The 18643-nt window shown below is 35.5% G+C and overlaps 2 protein-coding genes across 2 annotated transcripts; both read right to left on the minus strand.

Annotated features, from left to right (window-relative positions):
- Window positions 1-437: 437 nt before the first annotated feature.
- LOC115433880 (uncharacterized) lies at window positions 438-13497 on the minus strand. The gene is made up of 19 exons (XM_030155437.1): window positions 13414-13497; window positions 12878-13201; window positions 12403-12711; window positions 12143-12269; window positions 11867-11967; window positions 6503-6522; window positions 6239-6295; window positions 5317-5391; window positions 5151-5194; window positions 5030-5066; window positions 3630-3822; window positions 3094-3417; window positions 2612-2920; window positions 2377-2479; window positions 2105-2199; window positions 1977-1996; window positions 1711-1767; window positions 785-859; window positions 438-661 (listed from the first exon to the last, which is right to left on the minus strand). Exons 1-19 carry the CDS (start codon window positions 13457-13459, stop codon window positions 611-613), a joined length of 2367 nt encoding a protein of 788 aa, XP_030011297.1. The 5' UTR covers window positions 13460-13497; the 3' UTR covers window positions 438-610.
- Window positions 13498-14793: 1296 nt separating this feature from the next.
- LOC115433881 (polymeric immunoglobulin receptor-like) lies at window positions 14794-18007 on the minus strand. The gene is made up of 9 exons (XM_030155438.1): window positions 17928-18007; window positions 17401-17724; window positions 16907-17215; window positions 16672-16774; window positions 16396-16490; window positions 16268-16287; window positions 16003-16059; window positions 15108-15182; window positions 14794-14986 (listed from the first exon to the last, which is right to left on the minus strand). Exons 1-9 carry the CDS (start codon window positions 17971-17973, stop codon window positions 14936-14938), a joined length of 1080 nt encoding a protein of 359 aa, XP_030011298.1. The 5' UTR covers window positions 17974-18007; the 3' UTR covers window positions 14794-14935.
- Window positions 18008-18643: the final 636 nt, after the last annotated feature.

Genomic DNA, 18643 nt, shown 5'->3' on the forward strand with positions numbered 1-18643 from the left:
AAAATACATCATTAACTGAATATAAACCCAGTGTGTACATTCACTGTCATTGATCCAACTCCATGGGTTTTACTGGTGAATCAATGTTGTAGAAGATGATGGGGTTTCCACGTTCACTAGAGTCTCTGAACGTCCAAATGGGTCATATCTGATGACCATGAAAAGATGAATAACTGCATTTTACACCAATTATTTACATGTATTGATAGGACTAGCGAATCAACAGGTGTTAAACAGTTTAGATCAGTAGATGGTTTTGGTCGACAGTTGATGTTTGGGTCTTTCTGGGTTAAGTGTATTTCTCTAAATGTTGTTCCCTAACTCTGCCATGAGAGGGAGCACTTCATATAATGTTTGTCTGAGGATGAATTTGTTAAAAGGTTTGTCTGAGTTGAAAACTGAAGGTTAAAAATTATACAAGAGGAAAAAGACAGAATACTTTATTCATGTTTATTAACAAATACAGATCATAGATTGTGAAAACACATACTGAAATATCCTCATAGGTACATATGGAGAGCAGTAGGCTACGGTTTGATGGACAACAGCAAATGACTGATAAAGGTATTAACAAGTAGACAGGAAGTCAGAAAGTTATTTCATAATTTCACTAGCGATGAACCACTGTGCTGTAGGTCACATTCTCATCTTTGTCTTCAACCTGAAAACAGAGGAAACATTAAAAGCTGTAAAGAAGACAAAGAATACAAAAAGACTGGAAAATATATATAATTATGAAACTGTGAATGAGAAACAGTGTGACTGAGATCAGGGTCATATTTACCTGGTGTGTATTTTGTTGTGCAATGTAAAACACAGTGCTGTACATGACGTCTGCTTCATCTTCAGTATGTATCTGCTGTGGAAGGAAACAGAAATGGAAATTTGATGTTTTAATACGTTTTAGATTAGATTTAGATGTACCTATTAACGCTGTAATATAACAAGAAACAGAGGTTGCATTTCCTGTGTATGTTAAATAGTCAAATTCATATTTTTAAGGATATTACATAGGTTGAAGGTCCTGTTTATAATATATGATGTTATATTATATGACTTTCTCTTCAGACTGTAGTAGAGAAGTAAATGGAAAGGTTTCCAGTATATTCCTCAGATTAATTACACTGTTCTACAAGTAAAATGCTTCCAGAATAAAAGTAGTGACATTTTACTACATGTGAGTCACTGAAAAAGAAAAATCAAGTCACAAATGCTGGTTGGCTGAAGTTTCCAAGATACAGTCTTGGGTCAAAATGTGAAATTTGAGAATTTATGAGAGAATGGGTTTTACTCAAAGGGAATATTTGTCTCAGAGTTATCAGATCTACTTCAAAACACTGCCTGCACATGACAATACATTCACTTTACAGGTTCTTTCTAGTGGGAGATTGATAAATCTATTGTATAAATGTACATAAACCAATAATAACACTTTCATATACCTTGAAAACATCAGTAAACCAGCACTTTTGTCATTTGTTTTCCAATTAATCTTATTAAAATACATATCATTTAGCACATTTAATCTCTGAGGCAGATCATTTTAAAAAAAATTGTAGACAAGTGTTATAAGATAAAATGGTTATGATAATAGACATGGTCAGAAATGAGAGACAAATGATAATGAAGCAGTGCAGCTGAAGTATAAAACAAAAGTATGTTTATGTTACGTTCAGTTTTTCTCCATAATTGTATTTATATACAGTTTACCTGGGCTGTGGTTTTTCTCACATGCGTCACAGTACTGTACGTTACTGTCTGTTCATCCTGATAAAACAAACCAAATATGAGACAGAATATTCACCATCATGTTAATCAGTTCCTCTGTTCACCTTCTGAAGTCCAAAAACATAAAACAAACGTAAAACTTGGAAATATTTGCAATCTAATGAAACTGAACTAAATAATGGAAAAACAGACAACACAGATGTTTATATTGGAAATAAAATGACAACACTAATATAAATCCACCTTACCTCAGCTGTGGCTGGTGACTCTAAAAATAAAATAGTGGAAAATTGTGACTGAATCACAGCACAGTGACTCTGTACATTTAGTCTAAATAGGATGAACTGGACTCATGTACAGTTCTGGACAGACTTACTGCGTCTTTTCAACATGAACCAGATGGATGCATTCAACGTTAGAATCAGTAAACAGGAAGGAATGATGAAACTCAGCAGATGATTGGATGAGCTGCTGCACAAATGATAGAAAAACACACACATGACATGTTTAATCAGTACCACACTGACATTCAGTTATTTTTCTAATCATTAATACATCAGTGGTCCTAATTCTATCTATAAATAACAAAGCAGTTTTATTTATCATATGAATGCATCTATAAAACATACAGGTTTAAATCTTACTAACCAGTGTGTTCTAGTTTGTTCTGTGGTTGGTTCTTGACTCACATATGTGTGATTGACAGGTTTGGACGTGGATGATATGGTCGTTGACTGTCTGGTTGTTGTTGCTTATTTTCAACAAAGTGATGAACAGAGTAATATAACATTATGAATCCATATGAAATCAAATTGCAGTACACAGAACATTTAATGTCATATAACGTATATATTTATGATTTACTATTATGTGAAGTACTTACTGGTGGTAGGTCTCTCTTTAATGGTTACATGCACCGGCATCTGCAGGTCTTCATCAGTGCACCAATACCAACCACTGCTCCTCTCCCTCAGTTCACTCATAGTCACAGTAATAACACCAGGGGTATTTCTGTTAATAGTCACCTTTGTGTCATCTTTTTTCCCAGAGTCTTTGATACAGGATGTGGGTCCTTCACCACCAGTCCTGCACCACTTTATTTGTTTAGATCCTCTATAGTGACAGTCGATGGTTATTTGGTCTCCAATAAACCCTGTCACCTCCTGAGAATCCACATAGAGCGTGGCATCGCCTAAAGAAAACAAGTTTGATAAACATGTGTATTCACAGATGATGTTTCAAACTGTTTCTTTTTTTTTTTTTTGATTAAAAACTGTAATTGTGCTCTTTAGCAAACAAGAATTCTCCCTCCATGTTTTTCCATACTGGATCCCATATGTACTGTAGTAAATTCAAAGCTCTTACCTTTTCCAGTGACAAAAACAATAAAACAATTTCCATCATCACGTCCCTGGTTTATCTCCATGACACACCAATAACAATCTGTGTCCTCCTCTGTCAGGTCATTAATAGTCCAGGTAACAACTCCTTGGTTTTGGTCGTCAGAGATCAGATACTTTGTTGAATTGTACTGATTTGTTTTAACTTCATATGAGCAGATTTTCCACTTACATCCTTTACACAGATATTTCTCATTGTCTGTGTACTTTGACTCGTAGAAACACGGGATAGAGATGGAACCTCCTTTTTCCACCGTTACCTTACTGACTGTACTTATACTGTGAATACCTGCAACACATATACATTACTGTAAACAGAAACATTTTATTCTCTCCACACAAATTTGTGTTGACATGATGCTGTAAATACTGTGCACTGCTCAGACAGCTACAGAACATTGTAATGCATTTTCCTACATGTGCTATGATAATATGAGACCCAGCTAAATAATAAGACAATAAACCTGTAAACACACAAATATGAAGTAACCTGTGACTGACCTGTGAGACCAGGGAGGATGAGGAAGATGCCGACAAAAATAACCATTAATGTGAGGAAGAAAGTACAGTAGTAAAACCAATGAGGCCGCTTCACAAGACTGATTATGTACTTCCTGATTTTTCTCGATACAGCTTCTATCTTTCTTCCTTCTTGCGTCAGTGCTTCACGGGTTGGTTGGTGAAAGAAGTGTAACTTTGATGAAAGAAGAATAAACTTTCTGAATGTGTAACACTTCCAAATGCATCCATATTTGTACACATTTGGAATGAGTTTGCTTTGTATTTTTAGCTGCAACTGATCCCTTCTCACTCTACTTTTATTAATGATTTAACCCATGAAGACCCAGTGCTGCTTCTGTGACAGTTCCAAAAAGATTTGTTTTCTCTTTAACCTTTCTGAAAAGATTTCAAAGTCAAAGTCAAAGTCATCTTTATTGTCAGTTCTGCCATGTACATTGAATACAGAGAGAGCTGAAATTACTGGACTCTAAGGCCCCACAGTGCAGTAAACATAAAGTGCAAATAACACGGAAAAGTGCAAATAACATAGAAGAGTGTGAAGGTAAATATAAAAGAGTGCAATAGAGGAGTAACAAAGAACAAACAAGGTGCATATGTGCATCACTTGCACTAAAGTGGTGATGGTCTGGGGGGAGGGTGTTAGAGTCCTAAGTGTGAGTGTGTGAGGGGGGTAGAGCACGGAGGGAGTTCAGCATTCTTATAGCCTGGTGGAAAAAGAAAATTTATCACTATTTAGTGTAATATTATTTTCTGTTTTGCATTTTTTGTGAAAAACTGGCATTTTCCTGTATTTAAATTACTGATCATGTAGATGCTCATAAAAGCGCAGATGAAAGGTAAGGATTATTAAATCAAAAACAGAGAAAACTGAAGGAAAAGTAACTTTTTCAGAAAAATACATCAACTGAACATAAATCCAGTGTGTCCAATCACTGTCATTGATCCAACTCCATGGGTTTTACTGGTGAATCAATGTTGTAGAAGATGATGGGGTTTCCACGTTCACTAGAGTCTCTGAACGTCCAAATGAGTCATATCTGATGACCATGAAAAGATGAATAACTGCATTTTACACCAATTATTTACATGTATTGATAGGATTAATGGATCAACAGGTATTAAACAGTTTAGATCAGTAGATGGTTTTGGTCTACAGTAGATGTTTGGGTCTATCTGGGTTACGTGTATTTCTCTAAATGTTGTTCCCTAACTCTGCCATGAGAGGGAGCACTTTATATAATGTATGTCTGAGGATGAATTTGTTAAAAGGTTTGTCTGAGTTGAAAACTGAAGGTTAAAAATTTTACAAGAGGAAAAAGACAGAATACTTTATTCATGTTTATTAACAAATACAGATCATAGATTGTGAAAACACATACTGAAATATCCTCATAGGTACATATGGAGAGCAGTAGGCTACGGTTTGATGGACAACAGCAAATGACTGATAAAGGTATTAACAAGTAGACAGGAAGTCAGAAAGTTATTTCATAATTTCACTAGCGATGAACCACTGTGCTGCAGGTCACATTCTCATCTTCAACCTGAAAACAGAGGCAAAATTAAAAGCTGTAAAGAAGACAAGAATACAAAAAGCTTGGAAAATATATATAATTTTGAAACTGTGAATGAGAAACAGTGTGACTGAGATCAGGGTCATATTTACCTGGTGTGTATTTTGTTGTGCAATGTAAAACACAGTGCTGTACATGACGTCTGCTTCATCTTCAGTATTTATCTGCTGTGGAAGGAAACAGAAATGGAAATTTGATGTTTTAATACGTTTTAGATTAGATTTAGATGTACCTATTAACGCTGTAATATAACAAGAAACAGAGGCTGCATTTCCTGTGTATGTTAAATAGTCAAATTCATATTTTTAAGGATATTACACGGGTTGAATGTCCTGTTTATAATATATGTTATATTATATGACTTTCTCTTCAGACTGTAGTAGAGAAGTAAATGAAACAGTTTCCAGTATATTCCTCAGATTAATTACACTGTTCTAAAAGTAAAATGCTTCCAGAATAAAAGTAGTGACATTTTACTACATGTGAGTCACTGAAAAAGAAAAATCAAGTCACAAATGCTGGTTGGCTGAAGTTTCAAAGATATAGTCTTGGGTCAAAATGTGAAATTTGAGAATTTATGAGAGAAAGGGTTTTACTCAAAGGGAATATTTGTCTCAGAGTTATCAGATCTACTTCAAAACACTGCCTGCACATGATAATACATTCACTTTACAGGTTCTATCTAGTGGAAGATTGATAAATCTATTGTATAAATGTACATAAACCAATAATAACACTTTCATATACCTTGAAAACATCAGTAAACCAGCACTTTTGTCATTTGTTTTCCAATTAATCTTATTAAAATACATATCATTTAGCACATTTAATCTCTGAGGGAGATCATTTAAAAAAAATTGTAGACCAGTGTTATAAGATAAAATGATTATGATAATAGACATGGTCAGAAATGAGAGACAAATGATAATGAAGCAGTGCAGCTGAAGTATACAACAAAAGTATGTTTATGTTACGTTCAGTTTTTCTCCATAATTGTATTTATATACAGTTTACCTGGGCTGTGGTTTTTCTCACATGCGTCACAGTACTGTACGTTACTGTCTGTTCATCCTGATAAAACAAACCAAATATGAGACAGAATATTCACCATCATGTTAATCAGTTCCTCTGTTCACCTTCTGAAGTCCAAAACATAAAACAAATGTAAAACTTGGAAATATTCGCAATCTAATGAAGCTGAACTAAATAATGAAAAACAGATAACACAGATAGTTATATTGAAAATAAAATGACAACACTAATATAAATCCACCTTACCTCAGCTGTGGCTGGTGACTCTAAAAATAAAACGGTGGAAAATTGTGACTGAATCACAGCACAGTGACTCTGTACATTTAGTCTAAATAGGATGAACTGGATTCATGTACAGTTCTGGACAGACTTACTGTGTCTTTTCAACATGAACCAGGTGAGTACGGCCACCGTTACAATCAGCAGCAGCAAACACAAAGGAATGATGAAACTCAGCAGCTGCGTTCGGCTTTGTTCGCTCTTGTACCTGACGTGAGTTTACGTGGTTAGCTAGCTAGTGCAACCCGATGAACGGTTAGCCCAGCAAACGCAACTTGTTCACAGATCTCGATAATGTTGTATTTTTAGAAAGCTCAACAATATTACTGATAAAAAAATAATAAAAAAAAAAAACTGCAGGAAAAAACCCCCAGAAACAATATACTTACAGCAAACAGCCGGGATTCCATCGCCCGCAACTTTGCAGGTACACGTATGTCTATGGGTACAACCACCACTAAGCCCAGTAATGTCATGTACCCTTAAAATACCGCCGACTGGTGGTATGTAGGCTGTATTACTACCAATGAAAAGAGCGAACAAAGCCGAGCGCAGCCGGAATGAGGCAGCCTGAGCCCAGGGCAGCCTGAGCCCAGGCACACAAACCCTGGTTTTACAGACAAATCCCGCTACGCATTTGTGGATCTGTCACGGCAGAAGTGTAGCGGAATTCACGTGTGTAAAGAGAGCCAATCGAGAAGCCGCTTGACTTGTAACCAATGATTTGTCTGTATTTCTGGGTCTTGTAGTGAAAATACTTTGACTTTTCAAATCTGATTACACACACACAAGTTTTTTTTTTTTTTTTTTTTTTTTACACATTTGCAGATTGTTGTACAGACACACAAATCTCATCACGCATTTACAGATTCATTTACACATTTGCAAATCCGACTGCGCACAGACAGATTGAAATACGGACACTCAACTCTCCACACGCATTTGCAAATAATATTGCTACAATAATGGCCCCATACAATAGTTTCTGTTTTTCTTCAGCTTTAAATGGTGGTGAATGAACAGAGAAAAGACAGAGGTGTGGGTAAACAACACAATTTCCTAAAACTGGATTAGTTAAACATATTTACTGCTGTTAAAATAGTAGGTATTTGACTTTTCAGTAAAAGTTTAAAGTGAGAATGTCATATTCATTACATAATTTAGGGCATATCTGTGTTATCACAGTGTTCTGCAGACAGATTTTGTTGTTGCAACAGACAGAACAACTGGTCTGTATTGAAGAGACTTTGAAGAAGCAAAGAAGTGAAAACTGTTTACATACATATTTATTCATTTTTTCCTTGAAATTCTTACATGAACTGCTTTGTGTATACTTTGTGTGACTTCATATAAAAAGTATAACAAAGTCTTCTTCTTCATCTTCTATTTTATTTTATTTTATTATTTTATTTTATCTATTTTATTTTACATAAACTTGCTTTTTAAATAATACTGCAGCAAAACTAAAAGTATAGATAATTCTATAATCAACTGTATTTATAGGCAGTAATCTGGTTTTTAACTGGTATCTGTAGGTTTCCTGTCTCACACCAGTACCAGCTGCTTCTCTCCTCCCTCAGTCCACATCAGTTACATCAATGGTCACCTTTGTCCTGACTATTGATCCAGACTTTGTCACACATGACCTACCAAGCCTTTCTGTCAGAGACACTGTAGTGACATTTGATGGCTGTATTAGTCCCATTAAATGCTGTGATCTCCCACTGGTACAGGAGTATTTTAACAAGGAACAATCAACATCCAGAATAAAGAACATTAACCCATAAAACCCCAGTGTTACTTTTGTGTCTGTTCCCAAATGATTTTTTTTTTTCTGTTTAATTTTTCTTAGGTGATTTATTACCATTTATTATAATATTACCCTTTGTATTTTGCATTTAAAATGAGTTATTTTCCTATATTGAATTCACTGATCATGTAGAGGTTCATTAAAGCTCAGATTAAAGTTATGGGTTATTATTTCAAAAACAGAGAAAACTGAAGAAAAAGTGACTTTTTTAGTAAAATATATGATTAACTGAACATAAACAAAGTGTCTCCATCCACTGTCATTGATCAAACTCCATGGATTTTACTGGTGAATCAATGTTGTAGAAGTTGGTGTTGTTTCCATGGTAACCAAGGAGCCTCTGAATGTCCAAATGAGTGAAATCTGACGACCATGAAAAGACAACAAACTGTATTCATATGGATTGTCATGATTAATGGATTAACAGATATTAATCATTTAGGATCAGTCACTGGTGGCTGTTTGGGTCTTTATGGTTTAAAGCCCTATTTTATTTTATTTTTTTTATTCCAGACTAAAACGTTTCAACGGGTCTTACCTGTGGTCAGCTGAAAACACATTCTAACACTGGAGTTCCTATCAGTTTGTTCAATAAATGTCATCGCCATTACATTGTCATTATTATTACTTATTTACTTATTATTATTATTATTATTACCGGGAATATTCTTTGTCTTTTGTTGTCTTATTCTTTGTCCAGAACTCTGCTGCAAGGCTTCTGACCTGCACAAACAGGAGAACCCACGTCACTCCCATTCTTAAATCTCTCCACTGTTTCCCTGTTCTATATCGTTTTCATGTCAAAATTCTGGTGCTAACTTTCTGGGCTCTACATGGCCAGGCCCCTGCATACATTGCTTCCCTGATCCAGCCCTACAGCCTGTCCTGACGTCTTCAGGACAGCACCTGCTGATGGTTCCACGCACCTGTTTTAGCACACATGGTGACAGGTCTTTTAAAGCTGTGGCACCACGTCTATGGAATGACCTGCCTCTACACCTACGGTCCATGGACTCTGTAGAGAGCTTTAAAAAAACACCTCAAAACCCTCCTGTTCAAAAAGGCTTTTTACTTTCCCACCTGACCCAGGGCCACCACAAACTCATTACACTTTATGTATTCATCATAAAGTACTCCATGTGTGTCGTCCCCCCCACCCCCCTCTCCCCCAGTCTCTCTATATCTCTATTGCTCCTGGAGGATTCTGTTGGGTCTCTGTAAACTTGATTTGATTCTGATCTGAATTGATAAAGCACTTTGTGACTGTGAAAAGTGCTCCATAAATAAAATTTACTTACTTACTTACTTGCCAGAAATGTGAAACTTTCCTGAACTACTCGGTTGGTTTGTTGTATCTTTATGAAACCCATAGACACAAAATGGAAACATTAACAAACACAGTTATAAAACGACCCCTATAGTTGACCTGTGAGTCTGGTGAAGATTGGGAAAAATGCTGAAATGAAGCATCACGATTTTAAATAAGAGTATGACAAATTCAATGAGATCAATTTTCTTCTTCATAATTTTTCTATTCATTCATGTGCAACTTTCTGATATCTTCTGGATGAACAAGAGGCCAGGATGCACTTCCACTAACAAATGCATCCATATTTATGTATAATTTTTTTGTTTTGCATTTTTATTCAAATATTTCTTCCAGTACCGTTATAATTTTATGACTTTAACTTTGTTGCTTTAAATATTATTCTTGAAGTCAACTGCAAAAGATCATATTTGGTGATATCATTGCATGCCAGGATGGGATTATTCAGTGGCCTCTATGAGGGGAAAGATGGGTTAAATATGATAAAACATGGAAAGAAAGTCTGCTGTATAGACGTTTACTGACAAATACAAAGAATAGACTGTAAACCACATACACATACCCTAAGTATAGTGCAGCACAGTCGTCTAAACTTTTTTTCCCCCCATATGTACAGTTTAATGCGTAACAACAAATGATGGATAAGTATATTACATTTTTATAGGGCACTCATAGAAATACTCTGAAATTCAAAATGTCAACCTTAATGTGTTATTTGAAGACATAATACAACTTTATTACTTTTGTGAAATTTTTCACAATTTTTTATTGTCATGTAGAAAATCAAGGTCAATGAAGTTACTGTATTTGGTTCCTTGCCCATAAGTGGCAAAAAAAAAAAAAAATCCAGGAAGTATATATAAAAATATACAAGAAAAACACATGTTATGTGAAAGGAACATGTGTTTTAGAACATTAGAACAACATAAGTGCTGATCCAGACACATATCATCCCTTTGAACATCATTCCTTACATTAGTACCATTACTTCATGGTACCTAACAAAGCAGGTACACTCACTGTTCATGCAGAGGTGGACCTTACAGACCCTGTAGACCACATTGGACCTGAGACTGTTGACTGGCTGTCCTCACTGGAACTGTTGCTGTCTTGTAATGTGAGTGGAAATGATCAGAACAGTCACTTGCCTGATAAAAGGTTAAAATATTTGACAGGAAACTTGAAAGTCATCGCTGCAGAGCCAGTGTACTGTAGGTCACCCTGACATCTATCGCTTCAACCTGAAAAGAGAAGCAAGTAAATACACAAAGCAAAGAGTAATGTTTTTAATAGATCTGATGCAGATGTTCACAGGAAAAATTACTGAGCATTTTTTCCAGAGTCAAAAGTATTTTCCTCAAAAAGAGTAAATTTGGCTCTATATTGAGTTTGGAGAACTCTACCCAAAGAAAAACTTTTACTCTTTTTAAAGAGGGACCAAGCGTTAACTGATGCAGCATAAACTTTTTTTCATTTGAGTAAACTTTATAAATTTCCTGTGTAGATATAAACACTGAGGTATAGAAAGAACCAGATTTAGTGTTTTCTTGTACTTTGTTACAAACTTAAAATGTATTTGAACACATACCTGGCCTGAAGTTGATTTTCTGTTTGTAACATTGCAGTATGTTACATCCTCTTCACACTATATGGAAGTAAATGAAGTGTTTATAACATCCTCATAATGGAAAACAAGCTGTGTCACAAAGTTCACACCTAACACTTCTATCTTTGTGTGACAAACATGGTAAGAGGTGAGAAACAAAGATGAAGACAAAGTAGTTCTAGTACACACAATATGTTTCTATAGATATGTGGTGTAGAAACAGTGTTACTCAGTTTTTCGTTGTAATTTTGATTAATTAATTTATTTACCTGGGCTGTGGTTTTTCTCACATGTGCCACAGTACTGTATGTTACTGTCTGTTCATCCTGATAAAACAAACCAAATATGACACAGAATATTCACCATCATTCATCTTTTCCTCTGTTTACCTTATGAATTCCAAAAACACAAAACCAATATAAAACTTGGAAATGTTGAAATAAAATGAAAACCATCTTACCTCAGCTGTGGCTGGGGATTCTAAAAATGAAACAGTGGAAAATTGTGACTGAATCACAGCACAGTGACTCTGTACATTTAGTCTAAATAGGATGAACTGGATTCATGTACAGTTCTGGACAAACTTACTGCGTCTTTTCAACATGAACCAGGTGAGTACGGCCACCGTTACAATCAGCAGCAGCAAACACAAAGGAATGATGAAACTCAGCAGATGATTGGATGAGCTGCTGCACAAATGATAGAAAAACACACACGACATGTTTAATCAGTACCACACTGACATTCAGTTATTTTTCTAATCATTAATACATCAGTGGTTTTATTTCTATCTATAAATAACAAAGCAGTTTTATTTATCATATGATTGAATCTATAAAACATACAGGTTTAAATCTTACTAACCTGTGTGTTCCAGTTTGTTCTGTGGTCGGTTCTTGACTCACATATGTGTGATTGACAGGTTTGGTAGAGGATGATATGGTCGTTGACTGTCTGGTTGTTGTTGTTGTTGTTGTCGTTGCAATTGCTGCTTATTTTCAACAACAGTGATTAACAAAGTAATATAACATTATGAATCCATATTAAATCAAATTACGGTACACAGAACATTTAATGTCATATAACGTATATATTTATGATTTACTATTATGTGAAGTACTTACTGGTGGTAGGTCTCTCTTTAATGGTTACATGCACCGGCATCTGCAGGTCTTCATCAGTGCACCAATACCAACCACTGCTCCTCTCCCTCAGTTCACTCATAGTCACAGTAATAACACCAGGGGTATTTCTGTTAATAGTCACCTTTGTCTCTTCTATCCACCCAGAGTCTTTGATACAGGATGTGGGTCCTTCACCACCAGTCCTGCACCACTTTATTTGTTTAGATCTTCTATAGTGACAGTCGATGGTTATTTGGTCTCCAATAAACCCTGTCACCTTCTGAGAATCCACATAGAGCAAGGCACCACCTTAAAGAAAACAAGTTTGATAAACATGTGTACTCACAGATGATGTTTCAAACTTTCTTTTTTTAAATCAAATATTGTAACTGTGCTCTTTAGCAAACAAGAATTATCCCTCCACATTGTTCCACACTGGATCCCATATGTACTGTAGTAAATTCAAAGCTCTGACCTTTTCCAGTGACAAAAACAATAAAACAATTTCCATCATCAGGTCCCTGGTTCATCTCCATGACACACCAGTAACAACCTTTGTCCCCCTCGTTCAGGTCATTAATAGTCCAGGTAACAACTCCTTGGTTTTGGTCGTCAGAGACCCAATACTTTGTTGAATTGTACTGATTTGTTTTAACTTCATATGTGCAGCCACTCCACTTACATCCTTTACACAGATATTTCACATTGTCTGTGTACTTTGACTCGTAGAAACATGGGATAGAGATGGAACCTCCTTTTTCCACCGTTACATAACTGACTGTACTTATACTGTGAATACCTGCAACACATATACATTATTGTAAACAGAAACATTTTATTCTCTCCACACAAATTTGTGTTGACATGATGCTGTAAATACTGTGCACTGCTCAGACAGCTACAGAACATTGTAATGCATTTTCCTACATGTGCTATGATAATATGAGACCCAGCTAAATAATAAGACAATAAACCTGTAAACACACAAATATGAAGTAACCTGTGACTGACCTGTGAGACCAGTGAGGATGAGGAAGATGCTGACAAACATAGCCATTAATGTGAGGAAGAAAGTACAGTAGTAAAACCAATGAAGCTGCTTCACAAGACTGATTATGTACTTCCTGACTTTTCTCGATACAGCTTCTATCTTTCTTCCTTCTTGTGTCAGTGCTTCACGGGTTGGTTGATGAAAGAAGTGTGACTTTGATGAAAGAAGAATAAACTTTTTGAATGTGTAACACTTCCAAATGCATCCATATTTGTACACATTGGGAATGAGTATGCTTTGTATTTTTAGCTGCAACTGATCCCTTCCCACTCTACTTTTATTATTGATTTAATCCATAAAGACCCAGTGCTGCTTCTGTGACAGTTCCAAAAAGATTTGTTTTCTCTTTAACCTTTCTGAAAAGATTTCAAAGTCAAAGTCAAAGTCATCTTTATTGTCAGTTCTGCCATGTACATTGAATACAGAGAGAGCTGAAATTACTGGACTCTAAGGCCCCACAGTGCAGTAAACATAAAGTGCAAATAACACGGAAAAGTGCAAATAACATAGAAGAGTGTGAAGGTAAATATAAAAGAGTGCAATAGAGGAGTAACAAAGAACAAACAAGGTGCATATGTGCATCACTTGCACTAAAGTGGCGATGGTTTGGGGGGAGGGTGTTAGAGTCCTAAGTGTGAGTGTGTGAGGGGGGGTAGAGCACGGAGGGAGTTCAGCATTCTTATAGCCTGGTGGAAAAAGAAAATTTATCACTGTTTAGTGTAATATTATTTTCTGTTTTGCATTTTTTGTGAAAAACTGGCATTTTCCTGTATTTAAATTACTGATCATGTAGATGCTCATAAAAGCTCAGATGAAAGGTAAGGATTATTAAATCAAAAACAGAGAAAACTGAAGAAAAAGTGACTTTTTCAGAAATATACATCATTAACTGAACATAAATCCAGTGTGTCCAATCACTGTCATTGATCCAACTCCATGGGTTTTACTGGTGAATCAGTGTTGTAGAAGATGATGGGGTTTCCACGTTCACTACAGAGTCTCTGAACGTCCAAATGAGTCATATCTGATGACCATGAAAAGATGAATAACTGCATTTTACACCAATTATTTACATGTATTGATAGGATTAATGGATTAACACGTATTAAACAGTTTAGATCAGTAGATGGTTTTGGTCTACAGTAGATGTTTGGGTCTTTCTGGGTTGCCTGTATTTCTCTAAATGTTGTTCCCTAACTCTGCCATGAGAGGAAGCACTTCATATAATGTTTGTGGATGAATTTGTTAAAAGGTTTGTCTGAGTTGAAAACTGAAGGTTAAAAATTTTACAAGAGGAAAAAGAAAGAATACTTTATTCATGTTTATTAACAAATACAGATCATAGATTGTGAAAACACATACTGAAATATCCTCATAGGTACATTTGGAGAGCAGTAGGCTACAGTTTGATGGACAACAGCAAATGACTGATAAAGGTATTAAGAAGTAGACAGGAAGTCAGAAAGTTATTTCATAATTTCACTAGCGATGAACCACTGTGCTGTAGGTCACATTCTCATCTTTGTCTTCAACCTGAAAACAGAAGCAAAATTAAAAGCTGTAAAGACGACAGAATACAAAAAGCTTGGAAAATATATATAATTTTGAAACTGTGAATGAGAAACAGTGTGACTGAGATCAGGGTCATATTTACCTGGTGTGTATTTTGTTGTGCAATGTAAAACACAGTGCTGTACATGACGTCTTCTTCATCTTCAGAATGTATCTGCTGTGGAAGGAAACAGAAAAGGAAATGTGATGTTTTAATATGTGTTAGATTACATGTACATATTAACACTGTAATATAACAAGAAACAGAGGTTGCATTTCCTGTGTATGTTAAATAGTCAAATTCATATTTTTAAGGATATTACATGGGTTGAAGGTCCTGTTCATAATATATAATATTACATTAGATGACCTTCTCTTCAGACTGTAGTAGAGAAGTAAATGAAACAGTTTACAGTATATTCCTCAGATTAATTACACTGTTAAAATGCTTCCAGAATAAAAGTAGTGGCATTTTACCACATGTGAGTCACTGAAAAAGAAAAATCAAGTCACAAATGCTGGTTGGCTGAAGTTTCAAAGATATAGTCTTGGGTCAAAATGTGAAATTTGAGAATTTATGAGAGAATGGGTTTTACTCAAAGGGAATATTTGTCTCAGAGTTGACAATACATGACAATGACAATACATTCACTTTACAGGTTCTATCTAGTGGAAGATTGATAAATCTATTGTATAAATGTACATAAACCAATAATAACACTTTCATATACCTTGAAAACATCAGTAAACCAGCACTTTTGTCATTTGTTTTCCAATTAATCTTATTAAAATACATATCATTTAGCACATTTAATCTCTGAGGCAGATCACTTAAAAAAAATTGTAGACAAGTGTTATAAGATAAAATGGTTATGATAATAGACATGGTCAGAAATGAGAGACAAATGATAATGAAGCAGTTCAGCTGAAGTATACAACAAAAGTATGTTTATATTAAGCTCAGTTTTTCTCCATAATTGTATTTATATACAGTTTACCTGGGCTGTGGTTTTTCTCACATGCGTCACAGTACTGTACGTTACTGTCTGTTCATCCTGATAAAACAAACCAAATATGAGACAGAATATTCACCATCATGTTAATCAGTTCCTCTGTTCACCTTCTGAAGTCCAAAAACATAAAACAAATGTAAAACTTGGAAATATTTGCAATCTAAGGAAGCTGAACTAAATAATGAAAAACAGATAACACAGATCTTTATATTGGAAATAAAATGACAACACTAATATAAATCCACCTTACCTCAGCTGTGGCTGGTGACTCTAAAAATAAAACAGTGGAGAATTGTGACTGAATCACAGCACAGTGACTCTGTACATTTAGTCTAAATAGGATGAACTGGATTCATGTAAAGTGCTGGACAGACTTACTGCGTCTTTTCAACATGAACCAGATGAATGCATCCACCATTAGAATCAGTAAATAGGAAGGAATGATGAAACTCAGCAGATGATTGGATGAGCTACTGCACAAATGATAGAAAAACACACACATGACATGTTTAATCAGTACCACACTGACATTCCGTTATTTTTCTAATCATTAATACATCAGTGGTCCTAATTCTATCTATCTATAAATAACGAAGCAGTTTTATTTATCATATGAATGAATCTATAAAACATACAGGTTTGAATCTTACTAACCTGTGTGTTCCAGTTTGTTCTGTGCTCGGTTCTTGACTCACATATGTGTGATTGACAGGTTTGGACGTGGATGATATGGTCATTGACTGTCTGGTTGTTGTTGCTTATTTTCAACAAAGTGATGAACAGAGTAATATAACATTGTGAATCCATATTAAATCAAATTGCAGTACACAAAACATTCAATGTCATATAACGTATATATTTAGGATTTACTATTATGTGAAGTTCTTACTGGTGGTAGGTCTCTCTTTAATGGTTACATGCACCGGCATCTGCAGGTCTTCATCAGTGCACCAATACCGACCACTGCTCCTCTCCCTCAGTTCACTCATAGTCACAGTAATAACACCAGGGGTATTTCTATTAACAGTCACCTGTGTCTCATCTATCCACCCAGAGTTTTTGACACAGGATGTAGGTCCTTCACCACCAGTCCTGCACCACTTTATTTGTTTAGATCCTCTATAGTGACAGTCGACGGTTATTTGGTCTCCAATAAACGCTGTCACCTCTTGAGAATCCACATAGAGCGTGGCATCGCCTTAAAGAAAAAAAAGTTTGATAAACACATGTATTCACAGATGATGTTTCAACTGTTTCTTTTTTCTTTTTTTTTTTTTTTTTAAATTAAAAACTATAATTGTGCTCTTTAACAAATAAGAATTCTCCCTCCACATTTTTCAACACTGGATCCCGTATGTACTGTAGTAAATTCAAAACTCTTACCTTTTCCAGTGACAAGAACATTAAAACGTTTTCCATCATCAAGTCTCTGCCTTATCTCCATGGCACACCAGTAACAGTCTGTGTCCTCCTCTGTCAGGTCATTAATAGTCCAGGTAACAACTCCTTGGTTTTTGTTCTCAGAGACTGAATACTTTGTTGATTTTTTCCAATTTGTTTTAATTTCATATGTGCAGTCGTCCCAGGTACATCCTTTACACAGATATTTCACATGGTCTCTGTACTCTGACTCGTAGAAACACGGGATAGAGATGGAACCTCCTTCTTCCACCGTTACCTTACTGACTGTTCTTATACTGTGAATACCTGCAACACATATACATCACTGTAAACAGAAACATTTCATTCTCTCCACACAAATTTGTATTGACATGATGCTGTAAATACTGTGCACTGCTCAGACAGCTACAGAACATTGTAATGCATTTTCCTATATTGATAATATGAGACCCAGCTAAATAATAAGACAATAAACCTGTAAACACACAATGAAGTAAGCTGTGACTGACCTGTGAGACCAGTGAGGATGAGGAAGATGCCGACAAAAATAGCCATTAATGTGAGGAAGAAGGTACCGTAGTAAAACCAATGAGGCCACTTCACAAGACTGACTATGTACTTCCTGACTTTTCTTGATACAGCTTCTATCTTTCTTCCTTCTTGTGTCAGTGCTTCACAGGTTGGTTGGTGACAGAAGTGTGACTTTGATGAAAGAAGAATAAACTTTTTGAATGTGTAACGCTTCCTATAACTGCTGGTTATTAAATGTGTCCACGCTTCGTAGTGATGTCCACAGCAAGTTTATTCTTCACAGAAGACAGGTGGTACACCGTGAAAACTAAATACAAACAGAAAACCAAACAATGTTTTACCCAAATATTCATACAAAACACTGTAAACATAAATTAAAAGTCACTGTTACCGTATTCGCCTGGTCAACCAACAGAAAAATGGGACGGGGTATAGTTCTCTCTGTTTGGACCCACCAGATCTGTCCTTTCCTCCCGCGCTGTCCCTCGCCTCCGTGTTGAGGTCACATGACTGTACGTGACCTTTGACCAGGACGAACTTACTTATTACAAATACTTATTTGACTTACAAAACAACCTAAATTACAACAAATCAAATATTTCAATAATGAAGTGCAAAATAAAATTAACCCAAAAAATCTAAAATATAATAATCAGATTAATAAACAACTCTGTTGCCATAGAAACTTGACAAC

This window comes from Sphaeramia orbicularis, chromosome 15 (genome assembly GCF_902148855.1).
Source record: "Sphaeramia orbicularis chromosome 15, fSphaOr1.1, whole genome shotgun sequence".
NCBI classification, from domain to species: domain Eukaryota; kingdom Metazoa; phylum Chordata; class Actinopteri; order Kurtiformes; family Apogonidae; genus Sphaeramia; species Sphaeramia orbicularis.

Excerpts from the sequence above, each read along its gene's own strand:
- LOC115433880 (XM_030155437.1), bottom strand. The coding sequence starts at position 13,459 with ATGGCTATGTTTGTCAGCATCTTCCTCATCCTCACTGGTCTCACAG. Across the intron at positions 1,768-1,976 it reads AGTCACCAGCCACAGCTGAG|GATGAACAGACAGTAACGTA; the intron begins GTAAGGTGGATT and ends TTGTTTTATCAG. Across the intron at positions 860-1,710 it reads TGAGAAAAACCACAGCCCAG|CAGATACATACTGAAGATGA; the intron begins GTAAACTGTATA and ends TTCCTTCCACAG.
- LOC115433881 (XM_030155438.1), bottom strand. The coding sequence starts at position 17,973 with ATGGCTATTTTTGTCGGCATCTTCCTCATCCTCACTGGTCTCACAG. Across the intron at positions 17,725-17,927 it reads CATCCTCACTGGTCTCACAG|GTATTCACAGTATAAGAACA; the intron begins GTCAGTCACAGC and ends TATGTGTTGCAG. Across the intron at positions 16,491-16,671 it reads GAACAAACTGGAACACACAG|TAGCTCATCCAATCATCTGC; the intron begins GTTAGTAAGATT and ends TCATTTGTGCAG.